The sequence below is a fragment of the Ricinus communis genome, chromosome 10, assembly GCF_019578655.1.
Source record: "Ricinus communis isolate WT05 ecotype wild-type chromosome 10, ASM1957865v1, whole genome shotgun sequence".
NCBI lineage: Eukaryota > Viridiplantae > Streptophyta > Magnoliopsida > Malpighiales > Euphorbiaceae > Ricinus > Ricinus communis.
The window spans coordinates 14,749,612-14,768,357 of record NC_063265.1 but is presented as its reverse complement, the minus strand read 5'-3'; the positions used below and the strand labels follow the sequence as shown (position 1 = coordinate 14,768,357).

Sequence of the window (18,746 nt, the reverse complement as noted above, 5' to 3'; positions counted from 1 at the left end):
AAAGAAAATGATAAGATACATTTCTAAACATTTATATTTGTATGAAATAGTCAATTTACTTACTAAATTGATCATATATAAACATCCGAGTGTTGATTAGTATATACATAACTCATGGCTGACTCAAAAAAATTAAAAAAAAATCGACGCATTCTAATAAAGATTCAATTTAATCCTTAATGTTTTCTAAAATGTCTTTTTTGAACTATCTAAATATTTTTATTATTCCATAATTTATGTAATATTTCTTTTTAACTCCTGTAATTGTTTTTAAATATATTTATATCAAATAACATTTTTTCTTTTAAATTTTTTTAAAGTATATTTATTTAGGTGTAAAGTTTTAAATGATATGTTTATTTGGAGAAAACTAAATAAGAGAACAAAATATTATTTGCTTGTTTGTTGATTATTTAATAACAAACACATTTTATTCAAATTTATACGTAAATAAATATATTATTAAGAAATTTAAAGGGTCAAAAAGATAATTTAGAAAATATAAACTATTTAAAAAAAATTATAAGGGTTAAAAAAAGAATTTATATAAATTATGAAATAATAGAAAAATTTTAAAGGACTAAAAAATAATTTTATAAAACTATGAGAATTAAATTAGATTATTGTTATAATAACGCTAATTGTGTCGGTCTTTTTGCTGACATTTTGAGTGTGTGTGAGTTACACGTGTGTTAAGTCAATATTTAGGTATTCAAATGTTATCAATTTAATAAGTAGAAGTGTCTAATAGTTAAATCGTAAAATATAAAGTGCTAATTGACTATTTCATACCAGTACAGGTGTTTGGTGATGTATTTTGCGAAAAGTAAATAGAAACAAAATGGGAAAATAGTGCCCATATACTTTGCCATTAAATGGCTAATTTTGGAAGCTATCATTTACAATTCGAATACGTTTCTCGAATTTCTCTATCACTAGAGTAGACTGAGGCATCCTATGGTTCCCTTCCCTCATAATTAATTTTCTTACAAAGTCAAGTGTCTAGTTAAATTATATTTAATTTTTTTAGAAAATTATAAATTAATTAATTCAATTTGGTTGTACTACTTGTATTATTTTTTATTTTGTTGGGCTGTTAGCATTTAGTAATATCAGCTTATTTTTCTAATTTAAAAAGAAAAAGAGAGAGAGAAACTTAGATATTAATCTCCCTAAACTTAATTATTACAAATGGAATAGCAGCAATTAAAATTGTTCTGTCATTTTTAACAAAATAAGAATATATTTAATTAATCAGACATTGACACCTGAAATTAAGATATCATGTGATACCACACATGGCATGATTAGCAGTAAGACCTGATTCATGGCATTAGGTTTTGGTTTGAGGTTGAAGGTTTTATGGCTTTTAAGATGCAGGAAAAGACTTTTCCTGTTAACTTTTTGACACATTTAATAAACTATCTTGCAAAAAAGAGAAAAAGAGAGAATCAGAGGGAAATGGATGAATAGTTCTTGCAACATTTTGCTGCTAAGATACCTAAAATTAAGAAAATTATTAGATGCATAATAATTTAATTTGGATAAATATTACGATAAATAAAATAGCATTGTATTTATAATGTTTAAATTTATGATGTAGAATGGTATACTATTTTTAAATTAATAGTTTAATTTAGTCCGCACATATTCGGTAGTATGATATCAGAAAACCAATTAAAAAATTAAAAAATTAATTTAACTGGAATATTTATTTGTTTCAAATTTGAATTATTTTATTATTCATCAATACTTTATATTAGTCATAATTATATATTAATAGCTTAGAAAGAAGGAAAAAAGAAATCATAGAATAGAGATTCATCACATTATTAATTTATTTGTCCTTAAAAAGCTTTTCAAAAATTGATAATGAATTCTGCAATCAACGCCAAAATAACATAAAATTAAAGTATTAGGATTGAAACCGGCCAAATCCTGAAATCTCCAATAAGCTTAACGCGGCAGGAAACTTGTCAAGACCATTTAAAAATAGACTCTTCTGTAAGGGCCTGTCAAAGTGCAAGTGGCAAGTTTTTCATGGCAGAATTTTAAGCTTTTTCTGTTTTTGTTTTTGTGCGTAGGATAGCAGAAAAAGGGGCGGGGGGGACTTTCTAATGACAACGATAATCTGTTGCTTTCTTGTTTGAAATGTTTCTCTTTTGAGATGTTTAAAGTGCTAAAGTCAATGTTTGCCACAACTCATACCACATTTCAGAATTGTTAAAAGCCTAAAAGCACAACCAATATATATATATATAATAAATTAAAGAAATAGTTTTCTTTAGACATGGGTAACATCTTGCATTTTGCCACACTATTTTTTTTTTCTAATTATAGTTTTATTTAAAAGTGATTGGCGGTGGTCTTTCTTTTTTCTTTTTAAGTTTTTTTTTTTACAAAATTTTTTATGATTATATGTTATAAGAGTAATAAATTCTCTCTCCATAAGAATGTGAAAAGAAAAAATAGATCTAATCCAGTATTTAAATAATCAAACTCATTGTAAGATATTTATAAAGTTAATATATAGCTTAGTGTTACCGACTAGAATATTCTTCCTATAGAATTATAATCTGATATTTATAAAGTTAATATATAGCTTAGTGTTACCGACTAGAATATTCTTCCTATAGAATTATAATCTACTTTTTAAACAACGCGATTAGTAATCGTTAGAAGTAAATTTCTTTATATGTATTTTTTATTATTTAATATTTATTTTTATTTTTTATATCAAAATATACTTATTAATTCTTATTACTGATATATCTATATTTTTTAAAAAAAAATAAATAGAAAGATGCAAATTTATTCATAAATCATAGATGGTGGTTTGAAATTGACGCACAATACTAAAAAAAAGGTATTGTTATAATTTTTCTTAATTTAATAAATTGATTTTTTTATAAACCGCTTTTATCAAATCTGCTTTTAGAAAAAACATTAGTTCGGAACGAGGCTTCAATCTTTTGATTGGAGAACCACTTAAACATGATCATGCTAAAAGAACACTCAAATCTTTAGATTTGTAGGCAAGATCCAATCCAATATGGTTGAAGATATGATAACTCTTCCATGAAAGAATGACAAATAAACCAAGAATTATATGTATAATAAGTTGAAGATACAATCATTAAATAGTCTGATCAAAATATATTACAGCAAACCATCTAACAGCTCTATAGCATCCTACAAAAATGTAACATTAGGAATACAAAATTAAGCAAAACCAAGAATAAAAGAAATTTTACATAAGTTCAATGACCAATCCCACTCCAAAAATTTTCCAAAGTGAGCCCCAAGAAGCAAGCCTCTTCATTCAACATACTAGGTGGAAGATCATTTTATCCTAACACCACTACAGGAGCTAACCATCAAATGTGGTTACGAGATCTATTGAAAAATGAAGGAACTATATACAAAAGGCAGTAATAATTTCTTTAAAATTAGCATCTTCCCACAAGCATTTGTTTTTGAATCAACTAGGCTGCTTCTGGACTTAATCTATCGTTCTTTTCTCAGCTTAGTTCAGTGTAGCATGAGAACTTACATCATGTGGAAGTTTTTGAGCACACAGTTTGTTATTTAGTCAATACATGAAGAACCCTGCAGGTCTTAATATATAAGTTTTATAACAGAGTAATCCATGGGCCAAAACACCTACCTCAAGATCAGTTTGCTATAGTTTACTGCAGTCAACATGTTCTGATAAGCTTTGGAGCCCACATCCGAGAAAACCAACCACTTTCTCTGCCTTTCAAGTCTACTTTTCTTCTTTTATTTTTCGTTTTATGGTCCCGTGAAGTTTCCATAGTGATTGAACTCTTGAATGATAGTTGAGGACTCGATGCTTCTGATGATGCATCCACAATTCGGTTTACCATTTCCAAAACCTCGCTCATCTTTGGACGAGCCTTGGGATTTCTGACTAAGCATCGGTTGGCTATAGTTGCAAGCTTTTGGGCTGATCTTAAGGGATATTTTCCCTCCAGCCTCGGGTCCAATATTTGTGGAAATTTTTTCGCATCTGCTAGGTATGGCTTAACCCATTCCAAAAGCTTCTGCTCACTCCTGGGTCGATTTCGATCTAAAGGTCGTCGACCTGTGATGAGCTCGTAGAGAAAGACTCCATAGCTCCAAACGTCACTCTTGGAAGTGAGACGTCCGGTTTGGACATATTCAGGAGCTGCATATCCCATGGTTCCCACAACCTGATGAAAAATACCAATAGCATGAATGAGTTCCAGAAGATATATACTAAAGATGTGCTAATAATTTACTGACTACTGGATAGTATAACTGCAACATAATGAGGTAAAAAGAAAATGGAGATATGGGTGGGGAAGAAGGACAAAAGTGAAGTTCATTTGCTAAAGTTCTTTCAAATGAAACTGTTTTCTGGTCATCATGCAGCTATGTGAAAGTTCATTGATTTAATATGTTCTCTCAGTTTTCCCATTTCCTCAATTAGCAGTTATAAGCCCATGTTCAAACAAAGTATTAAACAATAACAAGCAATACATGTTGAGTCTACCAGGTCACTGTATCAAATATAAGAGGAAATGTCACAAGAGCCTAATTGAAAGTCATCCAGGTTGAAAATTGTATTTGCTTTCACACCTACGAGCAGCATTGAACTGCAGAGTTCTTGAACACTATGTTCTCAAAGCCTATATTTGCACATGAATAACAACTGCAGAAAAAAGATTGATTTTTAGGCACCTTATTTATTAGTGCAGATTCCAAAGGCATAGCTGAATAAGCAATTGCAAATGCAGGAATGAGCTTTTGAAATATTTAGAGATTTAAATGGTTATCCATCTAAATACCAAAGAAGGTTTAATACCTAAAGACAATTACCATCAAATTCACACCAAAGTAGGAATACACGGGTAGACATCTATCCTTCGACATAAATGCGTGATGACCGGTTTTAAGTTTGGATATGCATCCTTCAGAAGGAAAGTCTGATTTTTATGCAAGTCATTTTACACGATATGTTTAAGAGAGTACTTGTTAAAGGGATGAATGCCAAGTGCTAGTGAAATTTTATTGTACAACATACTGCTGTTGAAACATGGGTCAGTCCTTCTGAAGGTCCCAACCTAGCCAATCCAAAATCTGACAGTTTAGCATTCCACTGCTCATCTAGGAGAATATTTGAAGATTTGAAGTCCCTGAAGATAATCTGTGCAAAAGAAAGGGGAGAAAAGAGAAGAAGTAAAGGAGAAAATAAGATAGTTAGAAGGTAACAATAGGAGCTACTTTAAACTAAAGCCATTTAGCAGAACCTCCTCCTAAGTCTCCATTCCCTTCCAAATGCATTTGTAAAGAGAGTAACAAATCTTGACTCTATTGAAATGAGAAAAAAAAAAGAAGTACCTGAAAACCCATTTCTTCATGAAGGTATGTTAACCCACGAGCAGCATCTTGAGCTATCCTCAACCTCATGGCCCATGGAATAGGTGCATCTGAACGAGCAGATAAATGATCCTCCACACTTCCATTAGGCATAAATTCATAAATCAAAAGGCGCTGGATTCCTCTTTCATCATCGTCAGCACAATAGCCAACTAATTTGACAAGGTTTGGATGCTCAACCACCCCAAGAACATTCACTTCTGTGACCCATTCTTTATGGCCCTGCCAAGCACAAAGCAGTTTAGGAGATTAAGCAGCACGAAAGAGAATGATAAGTGGAGTCTAGATTAGCATAAAAACAGCAGGGAATCTGATATCAGCAGGTAAACTAATAAGCTTTATAACAAGGATGAAACTAGGGACAATAACAATACAGCAAAGAGTGCAACCAACTCAGCGACATATTCAGCAAGATTTTATTTCTTCTTTCTCAACTGAGATTCCAAGAAATAAATCCATTTACACTAATTCTACAGACTGTAAAGGGAAGTACAGTGGCCTAATATGATCTCACCTAGTCTCCCATTAAATTTAATGAATAAATACAATGACTCTAGCTTAAGTTGGCATTTATATGAAAGCTATCTATGATGAGCTATTCTGTATATATTTTGTGGAAATAGGAAAAGTGTCCGTAATACAAGCATTTATTGGGTGTCAACAATCGGCACGCATCTATAACATTTAAGCAGCTGGAAAACTTCTTTAAAATTAAGAAAATAGAATTTTGAGAATACAGTATCACTAGATCCTAAATTAAGCATGAAAACCTAAGTTTTCACATTCTCAGCAATATATTGAACTCTGAACACCCTAACATGACTCGTATAGGTTCAATACTGACAACAGATATACCTCAAAATCTCAAGATCTAAAATCTTATAACAAAAGGAAAAAGGCTTGCCTGCATCCCTCTTTTACCAAGTTGTTTCACTGCAACTTCAAGTTTTTTAGTTGGGTCCTCCAAGCTCTTGATAGAACCTCTATAGACACAACCAAATCCACCTTCTCCAAGCATGACGGAACGGCTAAAATTTCTGGTAGCTGATTTAAGCTCAGCAACTGTGAACACTCTGAGATTGCTGGGTCTTTGAGACATACTAGGAAATGAGGGCCTATCGATGGATTCTATGCTGGTGCCCGAAACATCTGGATAATTAAATTCACTAGATCTCCCTACTTCACGATCAGTAAATGCAGAATTTGTTGATTGAACAGAGACCAACTTTGTAGTCTTTGGTTCGTCCTTCTTATCGCCACTGTAAAATGAGAAGCACTTCATAGCCCCTGACAAATTCACACACACCACTTTTCCTCACTGCAGATCCAGAGACGAAGAAAGAAACTTTAATATAAGGAAGATATCTAAAAGTATAAGAAATCAAGACTATGGATTAGCAGTTTGTCCAAAACAATTAGAATAAGAGATTCTAGCAAGGCATAATATTCCAAATTGCACAAATGATGATGTTGATTGAAAGACATGAAGTCCATAATTATCATGGTGGCATAAAAAACCAAGAGCATACAATTATTTTTCAAAACAACGCCAACTCAGAGTTGCACTTTCTAGATGTTTATTGCGATGCTCAATATAAAAGTGTTCACACAAGTAATCTAGAAAATAATAAGCAACCTTCTCTGATAAAGCTTCATTCTTAACAAAAGGTCTCCTACAAGTACCAGATTCAGCAAGTCTTCAAACCCTTATAAAACCTACCCAAAACAGTAAACCTTAAAATGGGAAGAAAGACACAAAGAGGCATCAATAATTACTGGCTCAGCACCATATTTTTCTTGTGTCATTTCTCTCAAGATGTTTACTTTCCTACAAAATCCAATTCCCAGATGCTGCCTTTTGAACCCAAGGTCCAGTAGAATGAAACCAAGAAATTAAATTTTGTGCCAATACCATACGATCATGATAACATTTTTCTCTTCCATCTCCATATGATCCATTCACCAAAAACCATACTGATTATGACAATAACCATATAAGTAATCCCACTAAACAGCAAGCACAATAAGGTGAAGATTGTGGTTTGGATGGCAAAACTCACCTCAAATTGGATTATCTGAAAACTTGACCAGAAAAAACACCCACAACCTTTTTTTATTTTTCTGGTTAGAAGGAAAAACCCACAACTTTTGACAACAAATTTAAAAAATCAAGAAGGAATTTCTGAGAGACAACCATTTGGTCCACACACCCCAAAAAGACCTCAAAAAACACTAGAAAAAGAAAAGACTTTTATTATCATTCCATAATCTGCAAGCAGTCCTTACACGGCAATTGAAGGTGGAAGTCATCTTACGAACCAAAATAAATGAAACCCATACAATAATTTAATACTACAAAATAAAAAGAAATCATCCAGTACAAAGACAATCTTAAATCCAATTACAGCCACATCAAGTGTGAATGGGGCCTTTGGAAATGAGGTACAACTCAGAGAGAGAGAGAGAGAGAGAGAGAGAGAAGAAAAGTCTTTAAGTCTTTATTGAGATGGGTGCATGAGTCATCTAAAGTCAAGCTGGTCCTGAATGGAATTTTTTGATTCATTGTATAAGCAGATCTTGCTTCTTTCTTTGACTACAGATTTGGAGCTAATGGTGAATACCAATTGGAAGTTTAAACAGCAAAGGTTATATAACTTGATTTAGTTTTTTTGTTGCCACGATGGTTTGCATTTGACGATAATTTTAATAGTACTAGTGGTGTTTATTGGGCCGCAAATCTATAAGTAACAAGCATTACAAGTACAAGTTGCAGCTTTTGGACATAGGAGATGTTTATTGGAATTCTTTGATAAGTTGTTATTATCACTGGACAATACATTATTAGAAAAACCTAACAATAGATCATAAAGTAGCACAAACATATGAAAGAAGATGATGGAGGATAAGCGGTGAAAAATCCATCATAACAGTGGACCTTATAAAATCGTGATTCTTTTTTCGTCCTGCCTTATAAATGTGCATTTCATAAGATGAGAATGAATTCGACTCTTGAATCAAGTGACTCACCAATGCATGATGAATTATTTCTTTTCTATCTTTTTAAAGTTGCAGCGTAGTATATATTCATCTAATCAATTGCCAAGATTTCTCATACTGATAAATCAAAATCAAAATCAAAATTTGTTCAAAGACGTGAGAGAATTCTACGACCATACTCCCATTTAGCTTATTGTCTAAATTCTAAAGCAATGGTTTGGAAAAAGAGGTGAAAAAGACACCACCTTTATCTACTTGTTCATTGTCTTTTGGTCCAAAATAAGTGAGGGGTAAAGCTTCTTACTTTACCATCAAGCTAAATAACCCAAAAAGGTATCTGTTATTATTTTCTTGCGAGCATGCCAAATGTTTGATGGACAAAGCTCCTGAACTTTTTATATAAGAATTAAATATATTTAGTTTAAATTTTTATTAATTAATCTTTTAAATTTATATTCAAGCGTTAAATATATTTAATTTAAATTCTTTCACAAATAATTTTTTAAATTTGTGTCTAAATGTCAAATACATTCAATTTAAATTTTTAAAAGTGAAATAATATTAGATTTTTAGATTTTAATTGAATTATATAAAATTAAAAATAATATCTAGATTTAATTGATTAAAAAATAATAAGCATTAAATAAGTCATATTTCAACTTTATAAAAATTAAATAAGTTAAATTTTAATTTTTCAAGAATTAAATAAGTCAAATTTTAACTTTTTTAATAAATAGACAATAAATTGTCATTTTTAAGTTAATGAGATCTAAATTAAATTTTGCTAAATATGCTATTGTATAGTACGCCATTAAATACTGTATTAGTAAATTAATAAAATAAATTATTTTTAATTTTTATAATTCAATTAGAATTAAAATTTTAATATTATTTTTATTTTTTTAAAAAATTTAAATAAGATACATTTGACTATTGGATACAAATTAAGGAAATTATTTATTAAAAAAATTTAAATTGTATCTATTTAACTTTTAAATATAAATTTAGAGATTATTTATCTAAAATATTTAAATTGATGTATTGTGTCGATGGATAAAATGTACACTCGAGAAGCACCCGCAACTCCCTACAGTTATCTACGTGACATGCACACGCAACTCCCTTCATTGTAGGCATTTGTTTCTCCCCGCCATTTCTTCTTTCCAAAATTCAAGGACTTCCTTCCAAGCCCAAGTAATGGACTCCTCTGCTTTCACCCAAATTCTTCTGTTTCTCAGCTTCTCAATCCATCCAACTCTCGCCCACAATTGTCTTTCGACTTTCTATTTGCATTTTCAAGAACCCATTACTTAGTTTTTGATTATTGTCCTGTCGAGATTTCATTCGTACATTGCTGTATTTCTTGAAAAATTGAAGCGTTTCGACTTTTTATTTTGCATCCTCAAGAACTCATTACTCAGCTTTTGATTGTTGGCTGTCATTTTTACTCAAACATTCTTCAAAAATAGAAGCTCTGTAACTTTCTATTGGCCCCATTATCCACTATCTGATTATTCGCCGATCAAGATTGATGATTTTTTCTTGGAAGGGTGTGTTGTTGCTGCCACATTTATTGAAAGATTGAAGCTTTTGATCATCTAGGATGCCATGGTTGATCTCCTTTGGTGTTGTTTGAATTCGGGTTCTCATTGTTATTCCAGGATTTTATTATGTTTGTTCATAGATAGTTATCGAAGAGCTTCAAGTTTCGGAAATGAGTGGAGTGAAGATCAAAATTTGCTCGGTGGTTTATGTTTTATTGTTTCTTGTAGTCGTTTCAAATTTATTGCCTTGTGTTTATTGTGTTGATGGGGGTGATTATAGTCAGACAGGTAACCCAGCCTTGCTTCCCCTTATCACACAGATGATATATAACCGGCTTTCGAATCTCAGCACAGTATTCAGTGATGCTATACTAGATACATCTGGTTTTTGCGTAAAAAATGTGTGAGTAGCTTTCGCAAACATTTTTCTTAATATCTTTCAATGTTTTCTGTGCATTTTCTTTACAAACAGTTAATTTCCATGCCTCTCAGGAAAGCAGATTGGAATGGGGCATTCGATTTCACTGGAGAATTAGATTTCTTAACAAATTGTATAAAGAAGACCAAAGGTAAGAGCCTTAGATAATTCCATGTTACCATTTGAACACATGCAACCTCAACAATGTCCTCTATACTTTTGACATGCTCAATGCCTTCTCTGCCTTTGTCCTGGGAAAGAAGGAGGAAAAATAAGGAAGCACAAGTTTTTCTTGGAAGTTGATAAAAGTTCATAAGGAAACATGCAATAACCTATGCTTGCAGCCAAAATTGCCACTTTGTTTATTCTGATTGTGCTCTTTTCATTTAATTCTCTTATAATAGAGTATTGACTCACCCACCTCACACATCATGATGAAAAGGTGATGCTTTGATATTTTCTTTTGCTCATCTACTTCATGGTGCTTAACAAGATGGCAAGTACAACTTCCTGGTCTATAGAAACTGGACTAATAAGCACTTGGATCTTAACATAATGAAATTCTTAGCTTTGCTGGCAAGTTTTTATTCTCCTTCCTTTGTTTTTCCTTAACCTAGTTACGCATTATATTTGTGATTCAATATGCAGGGGATCTCACACATCGACTATGTACAGCAGCAGAAATAAAATTCTATTTCAAGAGTCTCTTTGAGAGGCGGGAAGCAGGTTCCAATTACTTGAAACCTAATAAGAACTGCAACTTGAGTTCTTGGCTTTCTGGTTGTGAACCAGGATGGGGTTGTAGTACTAGCCAAAAGCAGAAAGCTGTTATGGAAAATACAAAGGACATACCTGCTAGGACTCAAGATTGTCAACCTTGTTGTGAGGGTTTCTTCTGCCCACAAGGTCTCACTTGCATGATACGTAAGTACTTACTAGATACTAGTTCAGACTGTTTAAAAGCTTATTTCTTTCTTTGCCACAAATTGTTTACACGGTTACTGTTCTCAGTCTGACTGAACTGCTTTCCTTCCTTCATTTGTGCTTATTTGCAATGATGGCGGGTGAGACTATTTGGTAGGAGTTGGAGATTACATGAGAAAAACCTGCTCCTTTTTCTCATCAGATGACTTATTTAAATTTTATCAGAAAGAATATTGGATAGTTAAAAATTTGTATGTGCATGTTTTAAATCACACAAGCTATGAAAAGGATGACAGACTAGTGAAATCTGCTATAGATTAAGTATAGAGGTTTGGATAAATAAGCATCTTAATGAACTTTGATTTGGCAGCACTTGCTTAGATAATGAAAAGCTGTTTGTCGTTGCACGGTTGAGCACTAATGACCTAAAATCTTCATAGAAAAGCAATATACATTGGTGAACATGCAAAAGGGCAAAGGAATGGCAGGAGAACCACATTAACATTTCTACATTACCTAGTACAGGAAAACTGATAGTCTTTTAGACATAAACTGAAGAAAGAAAAGTCAACAAAACCAATGGTAAGGTACTACCATCTTGATCTAACGCTTGATCAGAATTATCTAGTCAGGAGATTTTGACAGGTCAATTCTGTGACAGAGACTTGATGCTCCTCCGCAAAAACTTGCATTCTCATTCTTCTAATTGAATATATTTGGTTTTCTGCATCTGGAACTTGGATGCGTCTTGTACTTGGTTTGTTATTTTTCCTTTTGATGATTGTTACTTTTTGTAGTAGACAATTTGTATGCCTGGAAGAGTAGATTTTATTTTAAACTCAAATTAATGCAGAGGTATCAGTTTTGCTTTACCATGTGCAGTATGCATGGTTCTTCATTTTTTATTTCGATTGATGACCTCGAATGTTATGTTCTTCTTTTTTCCTTAAAATTTTTGCATATTGTGATGCATAGTACAAGCTTTCTAGGGAAATATATTCTGTACTTTAAATAAAAACTAAAGCTGATGCAATTGATGTCACCAATGAAATTAAAAGTGTATCTCATACTTATATTATTTCTTTTTTCCATGTTCTCGTAATGAAGCTTGCCCATTAGGTTCCTATTGTCCAGTTGCAAAACTTAATAAAACAACCGGAGTATGTGACCCGTAAGTTCATATCTTTGAATTTGAATTTCATTTGTATTCCTTTCATGGTGTTTACTATGAATTAATATTTATTGGTAGAAAAAACTTGCAGATATAGTTACCAAATACCTCCCGGACAGCCAAATCATACCTGTGGTGCTGCAGATATCTGGTCTGATGTTGGTAGTGCTAGTGAAATCTTTTGTCCGCCAGGAGCATACTGCCCAACGACCACTCTTAAAGTCCCTTGCAGTAGTGGGTATTGCTTTTTATCCCCAAACTCACTGCACATGTTGCTTGCAATATGCATTCTCAAATAGATATCATTTTAAAATCTGAGTTTCTATCAGCAACTTCATGTCCACAATCTAGTAGTGCACTGGTTTGTGCTTAGCAAATGTATGTTCTAACTATATGTTTTCGTGAATGCAGACATTACTGCATGACGGGTTCCACTTATCAAAAAGGTAAGTTTTTAGATATCTCATTTACGTATAGCACATTATAAGGTTTCTAATATCATTTCCTTTCACCATTGAAAGAGATTCAGAATCTGTCTTAGTTTATTAATATGGCATTCTAGTTTGACGGCGAAGGAAACAAAAATGAACCATCTCATATTGTAATATCTTAAATATATTTTGTTTGATGGATATGTAACTATGGAACTTTTAATTTCATTTGCAGCGTGCTTCAAGTTGACTACCTGTAAATCAAATACTGCCAATCAAAATCTTCGTGCCTATGGGGTTATTCTTATCGTAAGTCATAGCTTCCAAGTACTGGAACAAAAAACCGGTTTGCAAGATGAACATTTTCTCAGTTGCATCTTTCAGCTTATAGTTTCTTTTCATACTTGGTGAAGATTTTCTGTCGATCTGCTTTCAGTTTTTGACAGATTGAACATTTTCTTTCCCAGTTTTCTTTTACATCAATTTAACAAATGCTATTGAAATTTTCTAATTTCGCTTAAAAGAAAGAGGTTATTGATGCCTGGTGACACAGGGATTATTTACCTGAGTCTGTATTGGAAGTATGGGGAACACACTGCCCAGATATGTACATAGCACAAAAGAGCTATTCAATGTTGCAGTTTTAACGAAATTGCTTAGGGAGTTTGACCTAGGATGGGTTTAAGGCCACACGGGACTTAGCTCGTGCCAAGCTGCACCAATTTCACTATGGCACCATGATATTCCTTCTGTTGGTTGGATCCGGTGGTATTTAATATCATTCACTTGCTTATGCAGGCTTCGCTGACGACTCTGCTTCTCATTATTGTTAACTGCTCTGACCAAGCTCTCTCTACACGAGAAAGAAAAGCAGCCAAGTCTAGAGAAGCTGCAGCAAGACAAGCAAGAGAAACTGCACAAGCACGTGAAAGGTGGAAAACTGCAAAAGATGGTGCCAAGAAACGTGCATTTGGATTGCAACAACAGTTTTCACGTACATTTTCTCGCCAAAAATCTAGAATGCAACCAGAGCTGAAGGGTACAGGTCAAACTAAACACACGTCAGATGATACATCATCATCTGCAACTGGTAAAACAAAGAAAAATGAGCCAACCAACCTCACAAAAATGATGCGTGCTATTGAGGATGATCCAAATAGTCCTGAAGGATTTAATATAGAGATCGGAGATAAAAACATTAAAAAGAATATGCCAAAGGGTAAACAATTGCATACTCACAGTCAAATTTTTAAGTATGCATATGGTCAACTTGAGAAGGAGAGAGCTATGCAGGAGCAGCAACAGAACTTGACCTTCTCAGGGATAATCTCAATGGCTACAGATACTGATATCAAAACAAGACCAGTGATAGAGGTTGCTTTTAAGGACTTAACCCTCACTTTGAAAGGGAAAAATAGACATCTTCTTAGGTGTGTGACTGGGAAAATTATGCCAGGCAGAGTTTCTGCTGTCATGGGTCCATCAGGAGCTGGCAAGACAACTTTTCTTTCTGCTTTGGCGGGAAAAGCAACTGGATGCACTATGAAAGGTTCAATTCTTATAAATGGAAAAAATGAACCTATTCACTCTTATAAGAAAATTATTGGTTTTGTGCCACAAGATGATATCGTGCATGGCAACTTGACAGTGGAAGAGAATCTCCGATTCAATGCAAGGTGCAGGTAAGCAGCATATAGCTTGTTTTGCTGCAGTACCCATGTTGACTTTTATACATGGTTGTCCAAAATCATCACATCTCATGATGTATCAGTAAAATTATTTTTCCATATGAAGAAAGATAGAAATGACAATAGATGACATAACTTGTATCAAATCAGGTTTACTGACAGAATTTTCTTAGGGAATATGCTCAAGTTTGTTGACCTATCAGTTGTCCTTTGCAGTTGATTATTTCCTAAAGTAATTAGAATTCCCTACTTCTAGCTATTATAGCTATTAACTTTTCTACTGGAACTCTACTATTTAAATTTTTATTGCTTATATGGCAATCTCCCTTTATTGCTAAAATTATTCTTCATTGATTGTTTTGCTTCAAATGTTAAATTTCACTGCGTTCCATCTATTCGTTCTGATTCTTACAACATCTTTTGTGTTGGGTTCTATCATATTGGAGATTATCTGATGATATGCCTAAAGCAGACAAGGTTTTGGTTATCGAAAGAGTTATCGAGGCCTTGGGATTACAGGCTGTGAGAGATTCTTTGGTTGGGACAGTGGAGAAGCGAGGAATTTCTGGAGGCCAGAGAAAACGTGTGAATGTTGGGATTGAAATGGTGATGGAACCTTCTCTATTGATTTTGGATGAGCCCACATCTGGTTTGGACAGTGCTTCTTCACAGTTACTTTTAAAGGCACTGCGACGTGAAGCTCTGGAAGGGGTAAATATCTGCATGGTCGTGCATCAGCCTAGGTATATACTCTCTCTGATTTCTTGAAAATGCTATGGAGATATATGCTCTTCCTTAAAGTACTTAACCCTTTGAGAAATGTACTTGATTTGGTCACTAGTCTAATACACTATAGAGTTAAATCATGATTAATTGTGTTGATTGAATTTCCTTATGCCGGAGTGTACTACTAGCATGCTTGATATTTTATACTATTGCCCCACACTTCAAATGCATATATATTTTGATATCTGCCTCATGAGATTAGACACTTTTCCAATTCCTCTACTAGTTTATCTTCAAATTGATCTCCTTTTAAGTATAATGGGTGAAAATTGAAAACCAATACCTTGATGCTTAGCTTTACTGTCTGTGCACGAGAAGAAGAAAAAGGCTTGTTAAGTAGGACATGACTTCTCTATGTTGAATTTTATCGGTTTAGGAGATCCACCCTCTTAAAAGAAGAAAAATGGATTCTGGATAGGATATAATCTTTCTTGAGAGTAGAATGCAATCCTCCACTTACATCTTGGTGAACTTAAAGGAAGATGAAATGGTGATAGAAGTAGAAGGTCAAGAGAATAAGAATGTGGCCATACACTACACTTATCTAACAAGTCTTGGGAAGATGGATCATAAATGTCATTCAATCATGGCTTACTTCAGAAATCATAACAATGATTTTACTCTCTGTTGCTTGATAACTTGTTCTGATTATCGGTAATTATCAGTTAGAAGAATCATAAAATAGATAAAAATGGGCAAAAACTAATGTTTAGTTTCTTATGGTCCAGTTATGCCTTGTTCAAGATGTTTGATGACTTGATACTTCTAGCAAAAGGTGGCATTACTGTGTATCATGGATCAGCAAAGAAAGTTGAAGAGTACTTTGCTGGCCTCGGGATTATTGTACCAGAGCATGTTACTCCTCCAGACCACTACATTGACATTCTAGAAGGTATAGTGAAACCAGAAGCAAATGTGACTCATGAACAGCTGCCTATAAGATGGATGCTACATAATGGGTATGCAGTGCCCCCAGATATGCTGCATCTTTGTGATGGACTTGGTGCAGGCTCGACTACAAGTAATTCAACAGAACCTAGTGCTGCCGATACTGAACAGTCTTTTGCTGGAGATCTGTGGCAGGATATGAAGTGCAATGTTGAACTACAAAAAGATTATATACAGAGCAATTTTCAAAAGTCTAATGATTTATCCAACCGAAGAACTCCTAGTGTAAGCCGCCAGTATCGATATTTTCTTGGGAGGTACTGTTTTTTAACTTTATTTCTTACTGTAAAGAATAAGTGTCTACTTTTCAGGCATTATCTTTTTATATCTCCTAGATTATTTAGATTCAATTAGATGAGAATAAGAAGCTTGGCTAATGATGCTGAAGAGCAATCATATCTCAGATATCTGAAGATTTATTTCACAATTTGTTTGGCATCACTATAATTTTGGTTGTATTCCTTGGCTATGCAATTTTATGACCTCTCAAGTTTGCTGTACAGTCATTTTATTCTACAGCTTTCTTCTTTTCAGGGTTGGCAAGCAACGACTACGAGAAGCTAGACTACAAGCAGTTGATTATCTTATTCTATTATTAGCCGGAGCCTGCTTAGGAACTCTTACAGAAGTGGATGATGAAACATTTGGGTCCACTGGCTATACTTTCACTGTCATTGCTATTTGTAAGTTGAAAAGGACAATCTTGGTGGCTACGCCATTTTATTACGCTATATGACTTTCTCTGTTCCATGAGATTGAGATAAGGAAAACGCTACGATTTCACCTTTATTCTTGATAATTTATAAAGTGAACATTTTATCTCTTACCTAGCATAAGCTGCTATTCAAACAACTAATAACAACACCACAAGGTGTTTAATGCACGTCGTCTTTAAGTTAATGTATTTTGTATCATGTTCTTTCTCTTACATAAGATCTTTCTTTGCAGCATTGCTATGCAAGATTGCAGCATTAAGGTCATTTTCTCTGGACAAATTACACTACTGGAGAGAGAGTGCATCTGGAATCAGCAGTCTAGCTTATTTTCTATCAAAAGATACACTTGACCATTTCAATACATTTGTCAAACCTCTGGTTTATTTATCCATGTTCTATTTCTTCAACAATCCTAGGTCAAGTTTTACAGACAATTACATTGTTTTGATTTGCCTTGTATACTGTGTGACTGGCGTTGCTTATATATTTGCCATCTACCTCGAACCTAGTCCTGCCCAACTGGTACATGCTGGAATACATTACTGTTCATTTATAACCGTAGCTTGTTAATTTTGTAGCTAATAAGCTTCTTCCTTGTTTTCTTCTATATGCAGTGGTCAGTGCTTCTTCCTGTTGTCCTAACTCTCATTGCAACTCAGGAGCAACAAACTGGACTAGTGAAGCATTTGGGATCTTTGTGCTACCCGAAATGGGCCATGGAAGCTTTTATCATTGCAAATGCAGAAAGGTTTGTTATAATCTTTTCCCCTTGCTCCTCTGTCATTGATCAGAATAAAAATCGAACTGTTTAATGTGCACATGTTGTCACCTAAAAGACAACTCATGTAAAAGGGTAACTGCAAATGAAGTATTGTTTTGGGGGAGGTAGCTCAAAGTATCCGCGCCCCATTAAAAATCCATTTCTTAGTCAAATATGGAGAAACTTGTGCATGTTTTATGATTTAGTTTTCAACCACAAAAAATAAGTAAGTAAAATGCATGTCCCAAGAAAAAAGTTATGTAACCCATAACCTGGTTTTAAACCTTCCTCCATTTCCCTCTTCTGCAATGGTGTTTAGGTACTCCGGGGTCTGGCTGATAACTCGCTGCCACTCGTTACTAGAAAGCGGCTATGATCTCGGTCACTGGAGTCTTTGCTTGGAACTTCTCATTCTTACCGGCATACTCTGCCGTTTTATAGCTTACTTTCTGCTGGTTACCTTCCAAAAGAAATGAGTAGGGAAGTTACAGTCGTTGATATATTTCTTGCGTACAGAAAGATAAGAAAAGAAGCAACACAAACTCCTCCAAGTGATGCAACAGCAGAGTAAACAGGTGGCTAGCAAATCAGATTAGTCAGTGTAGATCAGGTGTAATGACCCAAGTTAGGTTTTTGTAATCATTTTCTTTCTGTAAGCAAGTTGTATGAGTGTTGGCTTAGACGATGTAGGAAGCTGACCACATTTTTACATCCTATGAGGAAGTAAGAGAAAATGATTTTCATGCTCATAGCTTTGCTGTCTTTGGTCATCAATTTCACTTGCAGTTTATTTGTTTTTAAGTGATGAGGAGTGGTGATGATCAGCCATTTCCAGCAAGAGGAGGAGGAAGACTGAAATAATTGACTTTAGAAAAGAATAAAATTTAAATCTCATGGTTAGCTATTTGTTAGCTAATAAAAGTTCAATACTTAAAAATT

The 18,746-nt window shown here is 33.7% G+C and overlaps 2 protein-coding genes across 4 annotated transcripts; one reads left to right on the top strand and one right to left on the bottom strand.

Moving 5' to 3' along the window:
• Positions 1 to 3,087: 3,087 nt before the first annotated feature.
• LOC8284505 (serine/threonine-protein kinase PCRK1) lies at positions 3,088 to 8,028 on the bottom strand. 3 transcript variants are annotated; one of them, XM_025157402.2, is made up of 5 exons: positions 7,711 to 8,028; positions 6,329 to 6,742; positions 5,386 to 5,646; positions 5,069 to 5,191; positions 3,088 to 4,214 (listed from the first exon to the last, which is right to left on the bottom strand). In XM_025157402.2, the coding sequence occupies exons 2-5, from the start codon at positions 6,704 to 6,706 to the stop codon at positions 3,699 to 3,701; spliced, it is 1,278 nt and encodes a 425-aa protein (XP_025013170.1). In that variant the 5' UTR covers positions 6,707 to 6,742; positions 7,711 to 8,028; the 3' UTR covers positions 3,088 to 3,698. The 3 variants fall into 3 exon arrangements, with proteins under 3 accessions (XP_025013170.1, XP_015574864.1, XP_015574865.1); XM_015719378.3 differs by having other exon boundaries at positions 7,061 to 8,025; XM_015719379.3 differs by having other exon boundaries at positions 7,485 to 8,025.
• A 1,604-nt stretch (positions 8,029 to 9,632) lies between these two features.
• On the top strand, positions 9,633 to 18,558 carry LOC8284506 (putative white-brown complex homolog protein 30). The gene is made up of 14 exons (XM_015719329.2): positions 9,633 to 10,368; positions 10,458 to 10,534; positions 11,032 to 11,307; positions 12,415 to 12,478; positions 12,570 to 12,716; positions 12,890 to 12,924; positions 13,145 to 13,218; positions 13,708 to 14,591; positions 15,044 to 15,340; positions 16,112 to 16,588; positions 16,866 to 17,014; positions 17,280 to 17,569; positions 17,662 to 17,795; positions 18,127 to 18,558. Exons 1-14 carry the CDS (start codon positions 10,136 to 10,138, stop codon positions 18,281 to 18,283), a joined length of 3,294 nt encoding a protein of 1,097 aa, XP_015574815.1. The 5' UTR covers positions 9,633 to 10,135; the 3' UTR covers positions 18,284 to 18,558.
• Positions 18,559 to 18,746: the final 188 nt, after the last annotated feature.